Here is a 21,196-nt window from a genome sequence, read left to right on the forward strand (position 1 = left end):
TGTGACAAATCCCAGTTTATATTGTTTAGCACTGAAAGTTCTCCCATCAGTGTTGGATTGAGATCTGATCAGATTGGACAGCTAAATTGAAAATGAATCTTTATACAGTATATAGAAAGAAAAGAAAACGATGAAGATAAGTTAAAGGAAATTTTTAAAATTTCTAAAATAAATCATACTAATATTATTTATTAGAGTTTGTGCTATACTTGAAGAATGTTAAATAATATTGGTTATTGCAATTCATTAATACAGGGTTGGGAAAAAACAACTACCCATTTTAAAAATTATAACTACTCTGCAAACTGGAAAAAGTATTTAGTGTTGCCTCTTTTATGTTACACCCCCTCAGTGTTTCAATATGATGTCCTTTAAATGACCACCATTTGCGAACTCGATTCTATTCGTATTCTCACATTATCCGTTGCTCTGTGCAATGTTTCTAATAGAATTCTTTCAATTTCATTATGAGTGCTTTGTTTCAGTTGATAAAATGTTCATTGATGGTTTATATAGCTATGGATTTTAAGAAATCGCAAACAGATAAGTCTGGTGATCGCAGTAGTCAGTTTATATTACCATCAGCAACTAGGGTCATACTGCTCCACGTATATTGTCTGTAAATTGCGGGACTGTTCTGTTCTGTGGTCGATTTTCTGTTTGCTGGACGGAAAACCAGTTTCTGGGAGAAAAAACATGCTACCCTCTCCAAGGACCGAATAACTGAGCCACGTTATGAAAAAGGCCTATAAAAATTCCTCACGTCATCGACAAGACTCAAACTCAGGTCTTTTCCACCCGGTGTGGGAAGGACAGCGATTCTACCAACTATGCTTCCCATGAGGGCCTCTCTCTTATAAATTCTTGCTTTATGTTTACAATACAGTGATGAAGTTACTGTGACAGCTGAATCATTAACATTTTCATAAAGTTATGGAAACCAATGACGCCTAAAGCAGACATCCCACACCAGAACGGAAACTTTTTGGCTGTGAAGGTTTTTGGCCTTATACCAAAGTGGGCCTTGTCACTCATGGTTCAATAATTGATTAAGTGTGGATCATCGTTCACCTTCTATAGGAACAGATTGCAGAAATTCAAACGTGTAATCAAATCACCAACTATATCGTTGAATCATTTGCATTTCGTGTGGTTTGAACGTTAAATTGATACTCCACATCTGGCGTACAGTTTGTTCCAATATGTTTTAATTCTCTTGATTAACAACGAACGGATGCTCGAGGACTTCTTTGTAACGTCGCTCTAGTACTTTCAATGATTTGTGGAGTACTCAGAGTACGCATCCGACCTGGAGGTTTCACATCTGTTACAGAGGCCGTTGTTCTAAATTTGTAAATCCAATATGTTATGATCTTTCAACTTGGAACATTACCCTTTCTTCTAATGTTGAAGTGATGTCTAAATTCATGTTGAATATCCATAACAACGTGGCCACCAAACTTGAATACCAAATGGAATTTTACCATCATCTTATACAGAGGAACAGTGGCATCTTGTTTCTGACTTGCAAAGATCCTACAAAAGAGAGACAGGATACATGTGCCTTCTTAGCTGCCTGTTTAAACTTTCTGACTATCGCGAGTTTCTTTTCTGCAACGGCATCCCTCTTCTGTTCCAGCAATTTTCAATTAGGTTAAGATCAAAACAGTTTCTTGATCAGGAAAATTTAAAATTTTTAATATGCAAATCATTATAAAATTAGCATAAAATACATTATAAAATTTTTATTAATTATAAAGATCATCATATGCGCAACAGCAAAGAAACCTACCTTAAACGTGGCACAGACATCCGCTAGGGACCCAAAGGTGACTTCATAATACTCTTGAAGTTTACTGTAGTCGCTTGTCACTTTAGCCTCTTCTATATCTTCTCTATAAAAACAAAAAAATCGATTTTGTAAAGGCTGGTAACTGATGATTCCATCCAATAGATCGATTTCGTTTGTTTACGATTTGGATACAGTTTCTAAGACAACCGTTTGTTGTGTTATAAAACAAAAAGCATTCATTGAAAATGTTAAATTCAATTCAATTAGAGAATGTGGAATTAAGGATACATTTGAAGATTTTTTCCGGTTGGAAATCCAAAAGAAATTCTCATTGGTCTTAGGTGGAGCTTTTGCACCTCGTACATATTATTGATTCCTGTTCTAATTGTTTTCATTTCCATCAACAACAACGTTCAAACGAACCAGGGAACCCACACACAGTAAAGGTCACATGTAAGTTTTATATTACATCATTACCAATTTCAAACCTTTTCTTCCATCTGTGCTGTTCCTTCTGTCTCTCAGCAGTTTTAATAACTTCTAAAAATAGCATCGAGCTTCGATCTGCAGCAGGAAGTGTTCCAGCGCAGTATTTAAATACATCCATGAAAGCTGAAATAATGATTCAAAGCATGCTTCGAAGCATACATTAAACATCGCGTGTTATCTGGAACTGCTTATCAAATGTTTATTTTTATCGATCCCTTTGGTATCACGTAGTATGGACTCTGGGAAAGAAACGCCACAGTAGCACTACAAAGGACATCTTAAAGTGGATGGTATGAAAGATCTGAAATATTTTATTGAGCAATGAAGCCTCCAAATTACGTACACTGCTCTACCAAAATATCAGACAAGAAAGGAATTTGTATATTGGATGTTCCAAATGTGAATGGCTCCTGGTATATCAAAATGATTCTTCAAAATGATCGTTTGAAATTGGCGTTAACAGATAATTAAACGTTGCCACATGGTACAATTATAAGTCCATTGGAATCAAATAAATACTGTACGCTTTCCTGAGTCTTCTTAGTCGAATGGGCAAGGGGAATAGAGGTGACCTTTCCGATTTTCAGAAACGTGTTATTGGTGGAGCACTTTTAACAGGAACCACAATTGAGAAAACTGAGGAAATCAGAGTGGAAGGAGAAAGGAAAATGCAGCTATAAAAGGAAGAAATGCGGCCGGAACTCGAAGAATGAGACTGCAGGAATTTAAAGCGTCTCAAGAGAAAGTCCAATGAGCACTAGATGACTGAACACTTCAATTTAGACAAAGAAAGGCTCATTTCCAACCAAACTCTACATGGGGGGGGATTGAAGAAACTAGGATTTGGTAGTCGTGTGCCGATACGAAAGCCACTTCTTTGTATAAAAAAAGAACGAAAGAGTGGACTGGAATGGTGCAACCAACGCTAAGACTGGCCAGTGAAACAGTGGAAAAAGATCATGTGTTCTAACGAATCTCGATTTACATATATTTGCAAAAACTGCAGGATGTAAGTGTGGCGTAACCTCATGAAGCCATACATCCAGACTGCCTCGTATCCACTACTCAAGCAACTGTAGGTAGTATCATTATGTGGTTATGTTGTTCTAATGAGTGCACTGAGTCTGCTCATATAGTTCAAAGGTCGTGTTACTGCCAGTGAACACCTTCTGTCTTATCAGACCAACTTCACCTTGGATGCTTCATTTTTACCAGAACTGTGATGGATTCCTTCAAGACTACAACTCAATATCCATCGAGCAAAAATTATAGCTGAATGGTTAGAGGAACGTTTCCAATATCTACCCTGGCCGCCTAATGCTTCAGATCTGACTCCAACTGAGAATGTCTGGGTATGTTGGAAATGGCAGTTCGGCTTTGCAGTTCTCTACCGATGGTCATAATATAGCAGCTGACAAATATCCTAATGGAAGAAAGGCGAAATCTGGAGCTAAACTCCTTCAGACATCTAGTGGAATCAATTCCACGACATACAGCGGCTGTAAATTAGGTAAAAGGTTGTTCTACCAGATGTTGAATAAAGGTTCTAATTTATTGGCCAGTGATTGATCTGGAATACATATCACATAAATGTGAGTTGATAGAAAATAGAATTACAGAGATTATTCTTTGTAAAGAAATCTTTATTGAATAACTTGGAAATAGTCACGTGAAAATGCCATTTTTTAACATATTTACTAAAATGTCTGTTGCCTTTACTCAATCATTTAATCAAGTTCGTATGAATGGTAAAGCAATCTGAATCAAAATTCGTTCGCGCTATCTGTGTTCTGTTTTTGTTGTCGCAGAGTTTTTTAGGAGCATCAGCGACTAAGGCCATATTGCTTCTGTGTATATTGTCTATAAATTGCTCGTGTTCTTAGGTCGATTTTTTTAGGCCGAGTTTTCGGGAGAAAAAACCATCTACCCTCGCCTGAGACCGACTAACTTAGTCACATTGTCAAAAAGGCCCATAAAAGTTCCTCGCGTCATCGACGGGACTCGAACTCAGTTCTTTTCCATCCGGTGTGGGGAAAGACAGTGATCCTACCAACTGTGTTACCACGAGGGCTATCTAGTTTCGATTTCAACCATGAAGGATTTTTTGCTTTCAATGAGACAACAGTAGAAATTCTGTCCGTCAAATTATAGACAAATACCTATCATCCACGGTTCTGCCTAAGTTGCTAATACCACCGTGTCAGTCATTTCGAAGTTTACTGGCTTCTCATCAAATGCCGGGTAGTGTCTACTTAGAAATCCCACTGCATTCCCGAGGTATTGCAAAACTGTGTACAGCTAATTCAATGGTAAGCACAACTCAATGCACAACTCAATTCTACAGTTAAACGCAAGAATAACAATTATGTTTTTAAAATGGAAGTTTTGCATCCATACATGGCTTGACTGTTCATTTAGACAATATACATTATTCTCAGTTGGTATTCGTTCACCAATAGAGACCACCCGACAAATATCCTAATGTGTGGCCTGCCATTATCCTGTAGAAGACGAATTCTCCGAGTAAGCAAGTGTCTTTTGCCAAAACGCTTCACGTAACTTTAATGAATAGACAGATAAGCAAATAAACAATTTACAAAATTCTTCATTTAACATAACGACCTTTGCTTCTTACCTAAGTTGCCTAACAGTCATATCCCGAGTTGGATATGGAACGTTATCTGATTCTAAATCCTCCAGTTGTTCAACGTCCAGTAGCGGCTTTGGTTCGGAGGTGGCACTTAGGGACTGTCTAGGTTCCTGGCTGGCTGTAGCATAAACTGGCTGCTGTCTGTTGTTTTCCCCTCGTAAGGTCACCAACTGGCCATCCATGTTTTGTTGAATCGGTGGTAAACTTACATAGACAGCACTGTCCGGAGATGACGGTCGAAGCAATAGTCCAGTAATATATGTGTGGATAACCCCTAAGGATTCGGTTATTAGGGGTCCGAAACCTGTTACCTGCACAATTTGTCGATTGGAATCCTAGAAAAACAGAAGATTGAAAAATAAAGCAAAGTCTATCTTTCGAGTTCATTTATCTGTAGAATTACTGAAAACCAATTCTTGTACGCTTTTTATTACAAAAAAAGTAACAAACATTACTGAAAATAAAGAAAGAACTTGCAAGCAATAAGATAAAGACCATGATAGAAGTCTCCTCCCATCATGGAAGACGAAGAATAGTCTATTCAGTTTCACCGCAAACAAAGGAGATGCCAAGAAAGAGTACTTTTCTCCTAATACAGAGAATAAACTAATTTTTATGGACAAACCATTCTTTTATTCACTCGCTATCAATAGTAATAAATGGTAGCCGTCCTACATAATGTAGGGAATTAATAAAACACCACCTCAAGTAGAAATACCATAGATAATGAATCTTTCCCACTGTTGTACATGTTACCATGGATACTGCTCTTTTTATGCGCTATCTGCTAGTTGGATTGATTATTGGGACTGTATTTAATATCATAATGATGACATGATACGCTTGAGAAAGAGTCTAGTCGTTAATAGGGCAGTTGGGCTATGCAGCTCTATCCTCCAATTCGCACCACCTCATGTATTGATCTCTAGATGGGTTTGTAGGTGAAAATACGCGAGTTCATTTAGTACATCATGCAAAAACAGCCAGATGATATAATAAGCACCTTTCACTTGGCGAATAAAGTGGATTTTTCCTAGCTTAAATTACTAAGTTTCTTGTACAGAGAATATGTTGTTGTTGGGTTGGGTTTTAGCAGCATTAGCCACTAAGGCCATATTACTCCGCGTATATTATCTTTAAACAGAATTGAGCGTGTTCTGTGTTGCTTTTCTGTTCGCTGGATGAAAAACCCGAATTTTCGTGAGAAAAAACCATGCTACCACAGTCTGAAACCGACTAACACAGCCACGTTGGGGAAAAAGGCCCATAAAAATTACTCACGTCATCGACAAGACTAGAACCCAGGTCCTCAAACTCGGAAAAACTGATATATATTATACATATGAAAGTTAAGTTTTAATAAATATTTTTTTTTCCACTTAGTTAAACCATATATGAGGGCAAAATCTTAAAAAAAAGAAGAAAACTATCTGAATTTGAAAGATCTTAAATATATATTAAAAATTTCGACTTTATGATCCTCTATTTTTTTCATTTGGTGTTTTTATATTAGCCTTATAGTGCAAGGCCCTCGTTGATAGCACAGTTGGTAGGATTGAGACCAGAGTCATGGGTATTTTTTACAACGTAGCTGAGTTAGTCAGTCTCAGATTAGGGTACCATGGTTTTTTCTCCTGGAAACTAGAGTTTTTCGTCCAGAAAAACAGAAAATCGACCACAGAACTCACGCAATATGGTCTTAGTTGTAGATGCTCCTAAAACTCAACTACAATATATAATGCAAAGAAGCTACAGGCTTTCGCGGCACTTGCCAAAAAAGAAAAGAAAAAGTAGATAAGAAAGTACAAATTATGCGCTTCCCTCCAAATTATGTAACTATCCAGTTGACCTTTGAATCTCTTCAAACTGTCATCCTCAACTACCTGTGAGTTCAACTTGTTCCAGCTTTCCCAACTCGCTGGCTAAAAGAAAACTTCGTACAATCTAGTCTAAACCTCTTCCCCTGCAATTTGAATTTATGGCCCCCAGTTCTGAAATTCTTTTAAACAATGAAAATAACGTCTTCATTAATTTTACAAACTCCCTCTCAGGCTGCCACTTTTCTGATCACCTGTTCAAGTCATCTGGAAGGAGCACTGCTTGGTAGTGATCATTAATGACGCTTCCAATCATACGTCGTCTGCAAATTTTGACATCTCGCTTCTTCGATGTCGTTTACGAAAAACAGTATCAACAGTTGTCCAAGAACGAATCTCTGGGGAACCCCACCTCTGACGTTACACCAATGAGAACAATATCCATCAATCACAACCCTCTACTCTCTGACCTACAGCCATCCTATAATCCATCATAGAATCTTTCCAGTAATCCCAACGTGTTACAGCTTATACAGTAATCTCCCAAGAGGGTCCGAGTCAAATGCAAAATCCAAATAAAGTATGTCGAAATTGTTACCTACATCCATTTCATGAGTAACTGTGTCAAAATAGCCTACTAAGTTGGTTCAGCATGATTTACCCTTAACAAAGCCATGTTGTGTAGTATTCTTCCACCTTCTGCAATCTACCCAATTAATAGATGATGTTTTGTGCCTTAAACTTCCGTAGCCCCCCCCCTTTTTTGAAATTAAAACCCGTGCCTTTAACTACTGCAATATCTTTCTTCATCTTACACCTAAGGACCACTTGATCGCTACTTACCAATGGTTCCTGTACTTTAAGTAATGTGATGTCATCTGATTTGTGAGTAATTTGTGACAACCAAATGCTCTGCTTGCAGTTTCACGATGGTGGGACTGTTAGCCCTGGGTATAACCACCATATGCTCCTGAAATTCACCTAGTATACTGAAGGTGACCACACAGATGCAAACCGATGTAAGCAGGGGTCGAGGTGTGGCGTCCACACTACACGGAGGAATGTTGCCCCTTGTTACCAAGCAATACTAGTTGGTAGATGACTCTCATCAACAGAGGTAATACCACCACTTTACTTATTGGAGGATTGAAGTGGTGGAAACCAATTTATTCTCAAAAGCTCCGGAAACCTCCTCACTCTTCCACCATGCAGTATGATTGATGTCTTTTGAGGTTTTGATGTAAATCACGGCGAGATACAATCTTCCTTACATTTCAAGCTTCTTCTACAGCTCTGAAACGGCGTTCGCTGGCCAACAACTAGATAATATACTGGACCGAACCCATTAGTAACTCTCTAGGAGGTTGTGTCTTCATCTTGATCAGCTAGTATACAATCTCGCTGCCTGAACTGTGCCAGATAGTTACTCAAAAACTCAAACTATTATATGATATGCCACCTCTTACATATGCACACATATGTACAAATGTCTGTAAATTTCGTGTGTTCTCTGGTCGATTTGCCTGTTTTGCTGGACGAAAAAAACCCAGTTTCTGGGGAAAACCTTGCTATCTAGGCCTGAGACCGATTAACTCAGCCACGGAGTGAAAAAAGCCCATTAAAGTTCCTCGCGTCATCGACGGGATTCGAACCCGGGCCTTTTCCACCCGGTATGGGAAAGACGGTGACCATACCACTGTGCTACCCTGCAGACCCAGGTAGTTACTGGAGGGAGTCTGAGCAATGTATATGCAGGGTCATTGTTGAGGTCACGTTATGTCAAGGAGCTGGGTATTCATTTCACAAATATCCGTAGTCTCGTCTCTATTCCAATCTCAATGATGTCCATTTTCATTTACAGTCTACCAAACTCCACGTACTTTTTCTGACAAAATCCCAATTATCGGTTGATTCCACCGCTAGGCTTCTCAGTTGTCCTAATTATTCGCTGTATGGTTCCTTTCGCTTCAAAGTGGTACTTGTGCATATGTCCAATCTGATGTTCCCTGTCAGGGATTTAATGACTTGGAATCGCCCTTTTACGATCTTCTCTGGCTTAAAATCTCTCTAACTTATTCTGTCAAATTCATCTGTTGCGTCTATCGTTTTCCCGCCTCCACTAATCACTTGGAGCTCTCTGACTTCTTCTCTTAGAAACTTCACTTTCTCCAGTCCAACTTTCCTAACAGGAAGTAACTTTCCTTGGTAATTTTAATGTTCATAACTCCATCTGGCTTCCGGTTTCTAGTCACACGGACTCAGCTAGTCGAGATGCAGAGGTTTTTGCAATTACTAATGATTGTTCTTTTACCTACCAGAAAACCAGACAATCCTAATCATACAGACAAAACTTGATCTTTTTCTCACAAACAACCCTTCTAAGTACACGGTCGATGTGAGTGGTCCCCAGGCACCTCAGATCACAACTTTCTGATCTCTATTCCAATAGAGCTTTCTCTCGTGGCCATTCTGAATCTTGTGTTGTTCGGCATTACAAGAATGCAAAATGGGATGATTTGCGAAATTTCTTTTCCTTTGTCGGATCACTGTTTCAAAACTTCTGATGTCAACGTTTGCTAAGATCGTGTCAGTGAAATTATTCTTGTACGTATGAAATCCTTTATTCCACACTCCACCTTGAAATCTCGTCTCTTATCTAAATCTTGGTTTTTCAATAAACGTGGTAAGGCTGTTCGAGATAAGAATGTTGCATGTCACAATTGGCTTGCATACAAATCTCCAGGTTAGTTTAATACCTACACCAAAGCTTTCAACACTTATAAATCAGTTATTTATCAGTCGAAACTAGATTCTGAACAGGCTAAGAGTAGAAAATTGCTTCTTGTTCAAATGGTAGTCAAGCATTCTGGTCTCTTGCCAAAGCTATTGGCCGCAACTTTAGCCCATCTCTATTTCCACCTCTGTGAATACCGAATGATTCCTTAGCTAATGATAAAGCTGACCTGCTAGCATTGTTCTTTTCTTCTAACTCAACTACTGATGATCTAAGTAAACCATTTCCTACCATTCCCTGTATATTCCACTTAATACCTCCTGTGGTGTTCCGTCAAAAGAACTTTGAACAGTCTTCATGAAAAGAAAGTGCCAGGTCCTGATGGTATTTCTCCACTTGGTCTCAAAATTTGTGCTCATGAGCTTAATCCTTTTCTGTGTCTCCATTTTATGCTTTCTTATTCCACCGATGTTTTCCCTTCTTCTTGGAAATTTTCACACATCCAGTCAGTTCCTAAAAAGGGTGACAAATCCCTCCATCCAGTAACCGTTCCATTACACTTACATCTGCTCTTTCTAAAGTAAAGGAGAAGGCTATTAACCGCAAGCTCCTAAACTATCTATAAACCTTCCTTCTGATCAATGATTGCCAGTACGGATTCCATCAGTGTCAATCCACTGGTGATATACTGGCCTATGTTACCCATGTATGGACAAATTCATTGGAAAAGTTGGTGAAACTGAAGCAATTTCTCTTGACATTTCAAAGGCTTTTGATCGTATTTGGCATAAAGGTCTTTTAAATAAGTGTCCATATTATGGTTTCCAGCTGTGTTTTTTTGTAATTGGGCATCCATTTTCTCTCTCTCTCTCTCTCTCTCTCTGGCCGGTCACTTCTGGTGATGATAGACTGCTATTTGTCTTCTAACTTCTCCGCTAACGGGTGTGTTTCTCAAGATTCAGTTCTTTCACACACTCTTTAACTCTTGAATATTATGACCAGTCAATGGAATGGCTTTCTTCCATTGACTGGAAATCCAATCTATAGTTTCGCTGATGACAGCACATTTCATTTTCCACCTTCCAGTTTAAGAAACCTTGTTCTGCACAAGCAGCTTAAACTTCTCGAATATCTACTACCAATTCCCTAAATGCTCATCTCCAGGTAATTCTCCAATGGGATAAAGATAACTTAGTTGATTTCAATCCGTCTAGAGTTCAGTCCTGTCTTATATCTCTCAAAAAGGATTCTTCTGCTCCATCTTATTATTGATGGCACTCAAATTTCTAGGCAAGGTCACATATCTTAATTAGGGATTACTCTGATTTCTAATCTCTCTCGGCCCAAGCACATTACAAATATTGCTTCCTCTGCATCTAAAAAACTTGGTTTTCTCTTTCGCTCTCGGCGTTACTTTTCTTCCAAACAGCTGTTCACTTTTTACAAATTGCAAATCCGACCTATCATGGAATATTGTTCCCACATCTGGGGTGGTGCCCCCAAAACCTCTCTCAGGCTTCTTGATTCCATTCAGAAGAGGGCAGTTAGGTTAATTAATGACTCCCCTCTAACAGAGTCTCTCCACTCACTGTCTTATAGACGTACTGTTTCTGTTGCATGTCTTTTCTACAGATACTTCCATGGGCACTGTTCTTCTGAATTGGCTTCTATAATTCTAGCTCTGTCTCTTCCAAACCAGTCCTAACATGTGCTGCAACAAGTCAGCATCCTTTTACTGTCCAGCTTCAAACTCACAGAACCAACTTTTCTTCTTCTTCTTTTATTCCTTCAACTTCCGATTTCTGGAACAACCTTCCTTCATACGTATTTCCCTAAAATTCCAATCTACATAAATTCAAGTCTAATGTCAACAAATATCTTCTTTCATATTTTCAAACTCGAACCCCAGGGCCTATCTTAGGCCTAGGCAAACTAGGTATGTGCCTAGGGCACGTACTCTGAGGGGGACCGTAAATGGCAATGGACACAGCCAAAATCGTAATGCGTGACATTACAATGCTACAATGGGAGTGTTGCCAATTACATTGTCGACATTTTAGTAACTACAATGTCCAGTGATATGATAAAAGTATAATGATTAGGTTTTATTTCTCACTTCCCTGCGACCACTCGCACTTCTTTCGCGACCCCCAATGGGTTGGGAGCCTCTATTTATACATAGATGGTATATTTTCGTTGTTCTCATTTTCTGTAGTGAATTTTTATATTTTATTTGTGTTTTAATTTTGATTTTGTTTTGTAGAGTATTAGTTGTTTCAAATCATTGGGAATAATTGAATAAACATCTTAATCACTTACTTAGAGAACTGATTCTCTAAGTAACTGATTTCTTCTAATTAGTCACCTTTCTGTGTTTGATATTCCGAAAGTTAATTTTTATTTTGTGAAATATGTTCATCTGTATCAAACAACAAGTGTTCAACTGTATGGTATTGAACAACCAGCTGCCTCATCTTAGAGCAGAATAGTATAACATCAGTAATTTAAAAAACAGTTTCAAGCAAGAATTATTGACAAGATTACTTTTGAATGCGCCATTGGAACCATGAACCATTTGAATGCGCCATTGGAGCCATGGTGCCATTCTACGAACGGCACCATGAATTTGAATTCTCCATGAGCCATTTGAATCATCATTTGAATGCGCCATTGGAGCCATGGTTTTCCAAACGGCACCAAAACCATTTATCATTATTATTAATAATCCATAAACATTAAATGTCATTTCATAATAAACATTTTTACAGGGACCCCAAAAATACTTTTGCCTAGGGTCCGCATATCCTCAAGTTAGACCCTGTCCAACAATCCAGCGTTCTAATACGTCTCTTGTTTGGGGTTTCATAAAAAAATACACATTCTACCTAACTCGCGCCATATTTCAGCATGATCCTATATTTATCCAACAAATCGTCAGGGCGTGTTCCTTTAATACTCTTAGTCCCCACATGAATAATACTTCTCTCTTTATCCCCCCCTCCTTAAAAAATATGAAAATGTGTTGGTTCTGGCCCACCTATCTTTGTAACAAAAAAATGTCACCCATTTCCCGATGTTAGAATCTCCCAATAAAACTAAATCTTCTCCAACCAAATCGGTATTCATACTTAGAGGGGTCACGAGATACTTCAGTCCCTGACGAGCTCCCAGTTGCATCTGTTTCTAGGGCAAGCATCCGTTTCTTTAGTGACTCAAATTCTTCCAGTAATGTACTACTTTTTAATTTGAGGTCAGCACACTTCTTACATCGGGTGCAAAGAAAAGAATGGCTTGGCTTGCCTACTAGACGACTTCAGAGCACATGCCACAGGCCACAGAGTAATAACATATCTTACTTCTCTGTGCCACAGGCTGTACAAGAGAGAAACTCATGATTCATTCCGGAAAATGCCCCCAGGCATTTCTGTCTGCGTCATGATGTCCTTGGACAAAGTATTGAAAGAGAATCTGGTGATACAGGTTATCTATACATAGTTTGTGCCTTTACTAATAAACTCAGTGATCATCATCATCATCAGCCATTTTCAATCCACTGCAGGATGAAGGCCTCTCCAGCAACTTTCCAGTTCCTTCTGTTTTGAGCACTGGACATCCATTTACTACCCACAAACTCATGAATTTCATCTATCCATCTCCGCCTTTGTCTTCCAGGTTTTCTTCTAGCTCCTCTTGGATACCATTCTGTCATTTTCTTAGTCCATCTGTCATCATGTCTTCGAGCTATGTGTCCTGCCCAAGACCATTTTAGTTCTTTAGTTTTGATAAGAATGTCCTTTACTTGAGTTTGTTGCCTAATCCATGTGTTTCTCTTCTTATCTAACAGTCTGATTCCCAATATGATTCGTTCCATTCTTCGCTGTGTAGTTCTCAGCTTCTCTTCCATTCTTTTGGTGAGTGCCCAAGTTTCACTTCCATAAGTCATGATGGGGAGTATACATTGGTCCATTATTTTACGTTTCAGACAAACTGGGATATTGCTCTTCAGTATGTGACTATATTTCCTGAATGCTATCCATCCAAAATTTATTCTTCTCTTGACTTCCAGCCATTTATCATTATTACAGCTAATAACTTGTCCCAGATAAGTATATGACTCCACCTTTTCAATTACTGCTCCTTCAATCATTATTTCCCTTTCTGTGGCATACTTGTTCATCATTACTTTTGTTTTAGCCATATTCATCTTTAGTCCAAAATCCTTACTAGCTGTGCATAACTGATTAAGATTTTCCTCTAATTCTTTGGGATCATGGCTTATGACCACAATGTCATCTGCAAATCGTAAATGGTTTAGGTACTCTCCGTTCACATTGACTCCTTTCTGCGACCAGTCTAATCTTCTGAAAGCTTCCTCAAGGGCAGCAGTAAACAGCGTCGGAGATATTGTGTCTCCTTGTCGAACTCCTTTCTCAATTTTAAATTTCCTACTGTCTTTGTCTAGTCTAATAAAGGAGGTAGCACTCTCGTATATTTTCTTCAAAATCATAATATATGGGGTATCAATGCCTTGTCTTTCCAGTGCCCGAAACATTGCCTTATGCTGTATGGAGTCAAATGCCTTTTCATAATCCACAAATGCCAGGCATAATGGTGTTTTATATTCATTTGCTTTCTCCATTAGCTGTGATATTACGTGAAGGTGATCCATAGTTGAGAATCCTGTCCTAAAGCCAGCTTGCTCTTTCGGTTGATTCTCATACAGTATTCTTTCTAATCTGTTAGTAATGACCCTTGTGAACAACTTGTAGATGTGGGATAACAAGCTAATTGGTCTATAATTTCCAATTTCTGATTTATCTCCTTTCTTATGCAGCAAAACTATGATTGCATTATTCCACTGCTTAGGCGTCACACCTTTTCTAATGCACTTTGTGAAGAGCCTTGCCAGTTTTTGTGTTATGTCTCTTCCTCCCAATTTTAACAACTCTACAGTAACTTCATCTTCCCCTGGGGCTTTCTGATTCTTCATTTTCTTCAATGCATGCTCTACCTCATCAGGAAGAATATCGGGTATGTCGTATGTGTTGCTACTTTGCAATCCATCTTCCCCACTGCTGGCATCATTCCCCTGCTCCTTGTATAATTCTCTATAGTAGTCTTCTGCTATTTGAATTATGCCTTCTCTGCTGTTTATAAGTACACCATCGCTATTCTTCAGTTTCAGTATTATTTGTCTTTCTGTATTACTGCTCATGGCTGCTGATTTAAATCCTTTGTTTTCCCTTAATGCTTGTTCTACTTTTCTTGTGTTAAATCTTCTTATGTCCTCTCTGAGTGTCTTTCTAATGGCTTTGCATAACTCAGTATACTCAATTTTCTCCCTGTCAGTGTTTTTCTTGCCTTTCATTTGTCGTCTTCGGTTCATCATGACAAGTGTTTCTTGACTAATTTTTTTTCTTCTTTGGATTTCTTTTTCCCTATAGGTTTCTTGGGCTTTATCACTTTCAAAAAGTTGTAATATTCCTCGTCGATATCTTGGTCCTCAGCAGTCTGCAGAAGCTCAAACTTGTTCTTAAGTTCCAGTACATACTGCTTTTTCTCCTCCTCTGTTATTTTAAAGCCCTTTGTATTATTTACTCGAGTCAGTTTTTTCCTTTCCTTTCCTACATCAAGTGTACATCTTACCATTCTGTGATCACTTCCAACATTTACCTTATTCAGGACGGTAACATCATTCACAATATATCTTCTGTTAGTGAGGATGAAGTCGATTTCATTAGTTGTTAATCCATTTGGACTCTTCCATGTCCACTTTCTGTTCACCCTTTTCTTGAAAAAAGTGTTCATTACTGACAGTCCTTGAGATTCTGCAAATTCCACAAGTCTTTCACCTCTTTCATTTCTTTCACCAATTCCAAAATTTCCTATAGTTCCCCTTTCTGTGCTGTTTTGTCTTTTTCCAACCTTAGCATTGAAGTCTCCCATAATAATAGTGTAGTGGGTTTTCTGCTCATCTAGAAGACTCTCAATTTCAGTGTACATTTCTTCAACCTCTTCATCATCATGGTTCGATGTTGATGCATAAATCATTATAATCTTTATCTTGTACCTCTTAGAAATCTTGAGTATTAGTCTTGACACCCTTGGTGATGTACTTTTGAATTCCAAAATGTTAACTCAGTGATACAACCACTAAAAGAAGAGCTCATGGCAGAATTCCACTGATGGTGAAATTCTATTAATTTTTTCCTCCCGATGAATGTAAAGTTAATGGGAGGCTGGGGGACCCTTTTAACTCTGGAATTCTGCACCCTATTGCCCTTCATTACAGTGGCCCTCGTGGATAGCACAGTTGGTATAATCACCGTCCTCCCTACACCGGGTGAAAAACACGACTTCGAATCCCTTTTAAAGACCGAAGAATTTTTTATGGATCGTTATCACAACGTAGCTGAGTTAGTCGGTCTCAAGCGAGGGTAGAATGGTTTTTTCCCCGGAAATTCAGGTTTTTCTTTCTCAGTCCTGAATCCTGAGAGCAAAAAACTCAGGATTTTTCCGCCCAGTGTGGGAGTACCCTAACTATATCCATTGTGCTACCGCAAGGGCTCTAATATCATCCTTTTCAATGCCCATGTTTCAATAAACCACGATGTTCCATATAAAGCATTTAACTAAGCTCTTCCATACCTCAATATCCATTCTCCTGGTGAGCATCTGTTTCCTCTTCTCAAATGCTACCCGTGCCGCTTCTCATGTCCTTCACTGCCTCTTAGAATCACCACTGTTCACACTGAATAGCCAGTTTAACATATTCTAACTCTCTGCTTTTAATTCTCTTTATTTTCTACTTTCCTGTCTTCGTGCTGATACTAACGTGTATTTGTTTTTGGCACTAGAGTTCATATGGCGTCTGTCTTCTGCATTATGCTGGTTCTCAGGGCGGGATTTATATTTCTTCTTTACCTTTTCTTTCTTCTGCTATCCTATGAAGCGGTTTTATTTTTCTATGTTAGCCATTTTGAGGATTGCTGGCATCCGCTGGTCATTCACTTCATCAGTGACTGCTGGAGTGGAATTGCTTTTTCTTTTTTATGAATGACCCCAAACTCTCTTTGGACATTTTGCATTAGATATTTCGTTGTCCACCACGATCCACGCTTAGTTGTGGCCCACCTTCCGGTGGTGCAAACGGGCACTGGGCAGGCCTTCAGCTGTAAGGAAACGAATCTTAACAACGTTAATGGGAATACAGGTGAGAGAGTTGCAACATACCCTACCCCTCACGATAGCTAGGAATAAAACTTCACAAAATATCGTTAGACTATGGCAGGATCAGTGGGATAAAGCAGATCAGGGAAGAGACACAGATTCGTTCCTCAGATCAATAGTGTCCATCTTAAGAAGAGGCCGTGGTGTGTATTGGAGGCCAATGTGGTAACTTTAATAACTAGTCATCGACTCAAGGAAAAGTTGAAGTACTTTAATTTGTTAGAAAGTGACTTATGCTGTTGTGGACAGGTTGAGTCTAGTGCACATGTTATGTCTGAATGCCAAAATTATTGTGATCTCTGGTTTAATCTGAACATGATGGTCGAGGTATTATTGAGGATAGCTATGTAAAAATTGAAGGAATTTTATTCAGTCAGATTAATTAGTGTAAAATGTAAATAAAAGTTATGTAAATAATGTAAAGTGTACATATATTGTATAGATAGGATTATATAAAATGTATATAGCCAGGTGAATAGCTGTGAACTGTAAATACGTTTTATGTAATCTTTAACAATCGTGTTAAACATTATATCCATGAGGTCTCCTGGATAATGAATCAAGTAGATTGTTGTAGCATATCTTGATTTTCAACCGTGTGTAAAATTTAAACTGTGCAATGTTGTGCAAATGTATAATAAACAATAATGTAAGTGAGCATGGACGTCAGTCCAGAAAGCATTGTATTGTATGGTTAAATAAATGAAAAATGGGCATCGCCTTCCTGGTGGCAAAGTGGCCAAAAACGACTAAACAACACCAGCACACGCACTGCACAAACATAATATTACACACATTTCTGGCCTTTTAAAGAGTCTGTATCATCACAATGTACCAGAGAGGAATTCATTTAACATTCTGGTGTCCCCCTACATAAGCTACCATCATTATCATTACATTATCCTCAACGTTGTCCTGCAATATCAAACAAATTGGTCTGAAATCCTTACATTTACTCCATTATTTTTCTTTTTCTATAATTAAGACATTTCTAATAATAACGTCTATCTCCAATTAGAAGCATTTCACATACCTGAATACAACGTCTCGAATTTTCCGGTTAATAAACAAAACCGCCATAGTGAAGAGAAATGAATCCATAAATATCCACCATAACGAACACTTCAATCAAATTTTCCTCATAAAATGTAAAAACAAAATCACAAAAATAAAACAAGCTTAATGAAATATCCGTAATACACAATTTTAGAGGAATTCAGAGCGAAACCCTCGCTGTCATCTGCCTTGCTTTATTCATATGTAGGAATTATATTGAACACTGTACTTTCCAGGTCAGTAACCTCGTTCCCAGAGGAGTGCTTCTCCACGTTTAATTCGTCACACCTGTCAAGACTATCCACACGACAGGAATTTTATGCTAACCATATTGCTAAAAAATAGTAACTTATGTAAAATAGGCGAAAAATACACATACAGAAAGCTGACATACGACGATAATAGCCTGGACAGAGATGGAAAGCAATGAGTTTCATGTTAAAGATTGGACATTAAGGTGGTTAAGTTTGCATATGACTTTAATTCGTCTTAGCCACTAATGAATACAAAATAAGTATCAGCACCGGAAAAATCGCTGTATAAATACCGTCGTTACAAGCAAGGGACGTGTTCAGATAAAGTTTTAGATACCCAGAGGAAAAAATCAATCTTTTCTTGTAACTAGTACCTAACGTTTTCCTTTAAATTAGCCCAGTAAAGTATTGATCAATATATCTCCCGTTTTATAGCCAGTAAGAGATAATGAAGTTAGTATAGCTCTGCAATGTTTCCGTGTTGTTTCTATGTCTACAGTACTCCTCGAAATTGCAATTTATTGATGATACAAGGCATAAAGTAGGCCAACAGATGGCTGTCTCGAAATCAGTAGTCCTCCCAGCAAGCAATTTCTTATATAACCGACTAGTACCGTTCGTTGACCGCTTTCAAAGATTGCTTGTGTTAGGTACGGTTAATACCGGTGTCCAGGCAACTGTATTGATGGGAAAGCACGCTGAACACCTTGGTAATAGCAGAAAGAAACCCTATTTAAATAAAAGCAATTACGTCAGAGTTCTTTCTCTGCAAGTCGCCACCAACACCCGAAGAACTAACAGCAAAGCCAATAGCGATGTTAAATTTACACGCAATCACGTGACATTTCCAAGATATGAAATGGTGCCTGTGAAAGTTATTGGGCAACGTGTTTATAGGGTTTAACACTTCGAATAAAAATCTATCGCAGGAACTAAATTGTGATGTTCATCACAATTTAGGGGCTGGTAGCTTCAGTTCCCCGTCTCCAAGGAGAATCGATGAAACGAAAAGAAATAGATGTTGAGAGAAGCGAAAAGTCATGTAGTGACTTTTTGCTAATTTTAATGTGTAAAAAAACATTACATTAGGTTAAGCTCCTGCACAATATTCAATGCTTGGGAAAGTTTCAGGATTTCATATTGAAAACTGTCATCATGCCAGGAAAGATTTATTCTCTCTTACTTACTGTACAGGACAGAAAAGCAAAGCCACCAATCCTTACTCATTAGCAGAACCATTCCTAGAGTTATATAAAATGCATTTTTTTTCAGAAAATTCATTATTACAAAAGTAAATTTTGTCGCATGCGTATTGATCACCCATTCCCCTCTCATTTGAACGGCCCTGATGATGGGACTCATTATGGAGTCCAGAAACGTCGCCAATTATTAAGTACAGTAGTTCTATTGAATTTTATATCTTTATGTTTATTTATTTTAATACATTTATGTTTATATATTATATTATATTTAAAATTTATATTACATCACGTTATATTAAGTTTATAATTTTTATGTTTTTATTATTTTAATAAAGTAGTCGTTCTATAAACTTAATTTAACTGTATTTCTGTTATGTTGATTAAGATTAATTGTGGAACACAATTAAGCTTTCAACTAAATTTTAACATTTCCATAATTTTTTTATTTAAATATCTCATATCGTTTGTCATTCATTCTACAAACCTTGCCTGCATTCACGCCCTCTATCTATAATATTTGTAAGTTTTACCTACCGGTGACTCACAGAATACCAAAATAAATATTGTGTTGTAACTGTATTTATTTACAAAAATAATGATTAATCATTGTTTCGCGTGAATGTGGGATCCTTACTCTTTTTTTGTTCTGGAAATACGTGCATTAATATTAACATTTATTCAAATTAGTATTTAAATATGTGCATCCATTATTAAATAGAGGGCGTTGTTATTAAAGAAACTCTTATCGGATCTCATTATGGCTAAAATAGAATAATCCAAAAGAACTGTTTTGTTGATTACATAAAAAAACATTGTAAAGTTAGTTGGTCGTTGCGAAAACCAGAAATGAATAAACGAAATATGCTGTGACGCACTACGCATGAATTATTTTACTATTTTCGACCTTTAAACTACATTCTCCTGTAAATATTTAAATGGTATGTAGTCATAGTCATATTTTTTTTTCATGGTATAAGCTGTAGAGGAAAGACATTTTACTCAGTATAGCCACAATAAAAAGATGGGAAACCTAAAATAACCCATGTATGTAACTTATTCCAGTAATTTATAACTCGCTGGCTAAAATAACACTTCCTGAAATTCAGTCTAAACCATCTCCCCCGTAACTTGAATTTATGGCCCCTAGTCCTACAATAATTTATAACCGTGAAAATTTCGTCTTCATTCATTTTCCTTTTGCCTCTCAGGGCCTTAAACACTTCAATGAAGTCTCCTCTAAGGTGCCTTGAAGTTTCCAAGCTCTGCAACCCACATATTCAAAATCTTTCCTCATATGGTCGCCCTTTTGCCAATGTCACCAGGCGAGTTACCCGTCTTTGGACCCATTCAAGAAGCACAATGTCTTTCTTTAGGTGCGGTCTCCATACTTGAACACAGTATTCCAAGTGTGGTCTAACCTTAATAGCCTTATATAATGGGATTAGTTCGATAAATCATTGATATGACAATGGACCTTCCTTGCAACCTGTCTACAATGCTCGGAGAACTTTATATCTGGCTGTATCGTAACTCCCAATTCCCTTGTGGGGGGGGGGGGGTAGAGGACGTTTGTTGTTTATTTTTCTTTGCCTTTTATAGTTTATGCTATTTAAATTTTATACCTTTCCTCCCGTATCCTCTGTCTAGTTTAATCAATTCTACACTGAACTCTACTATGCCCTCCATTTTTGTCCCCTCCCACATAACACCTGACTTGTTAACTCCCAGAAGATTCTAGGGTTCAGTAATGTTATATTCCTCACCCGGACTCTAGGCTCCGTGTTCAAAATGACTGACACAACTCATATGCATTATATACAATTTGTTTATTAACATATATGCAAATATAGATTATTTAGCAAATCATTACACATTATTCACTTGACATTAATACATGGCATGGACTACGATTCTGGACATTAGGCTCTTCTATACATCATCTCCTTGCCGTTGGGCTAGTAACACTCATGCG

At 37.9% G+C, this 21,196-nt stretch overlaps 1 protein-coding gene across 1 annotated transcript in view; it reads right to left on the reverse strand.

Moving 5' to 3' along the window:
• LOC150077891 (putative E3 ubiquitin-protein ligase HECTD2) overlaps positions 1-21,196 on the reverse strand; it is a 67,357-nt gene that overhangs the window by 24,185 nt on the left and 21,976 nt on the right. The window contains exons 2-3 of the mRNA XM_090385510.1: positions 4,917-5,266; positions 1,793-1,895 (exon numbers count right to left, since the gene is read on the reverse strand). Coding sequence (XP_090241636.1) covers positions 1,793-1,895; positions 4,917-5,266 — 453 coding nt within the window. The remainder of the gene's footprint in view (positions 1-1,792; positions 1,896-4,916; positions 5,267-21,196) is intronic.

This window comes from Mastigoproctus giganteus, chromosome 11 (assembly GCF_048544385.1).
Source record: "Mastigoproctus giganteus isolate SK-2022 chromosome 11, ASM4854438v1, whole genome shotgun sequence".
In the NCBI taxonomy this organism is placed as follows: Eukaryota; Metazoa; Arthropoda; class Arachnida; order Uropygi; family Thelyphonidae; genus Mastigoproctus; species Mastigoproctus giganteus.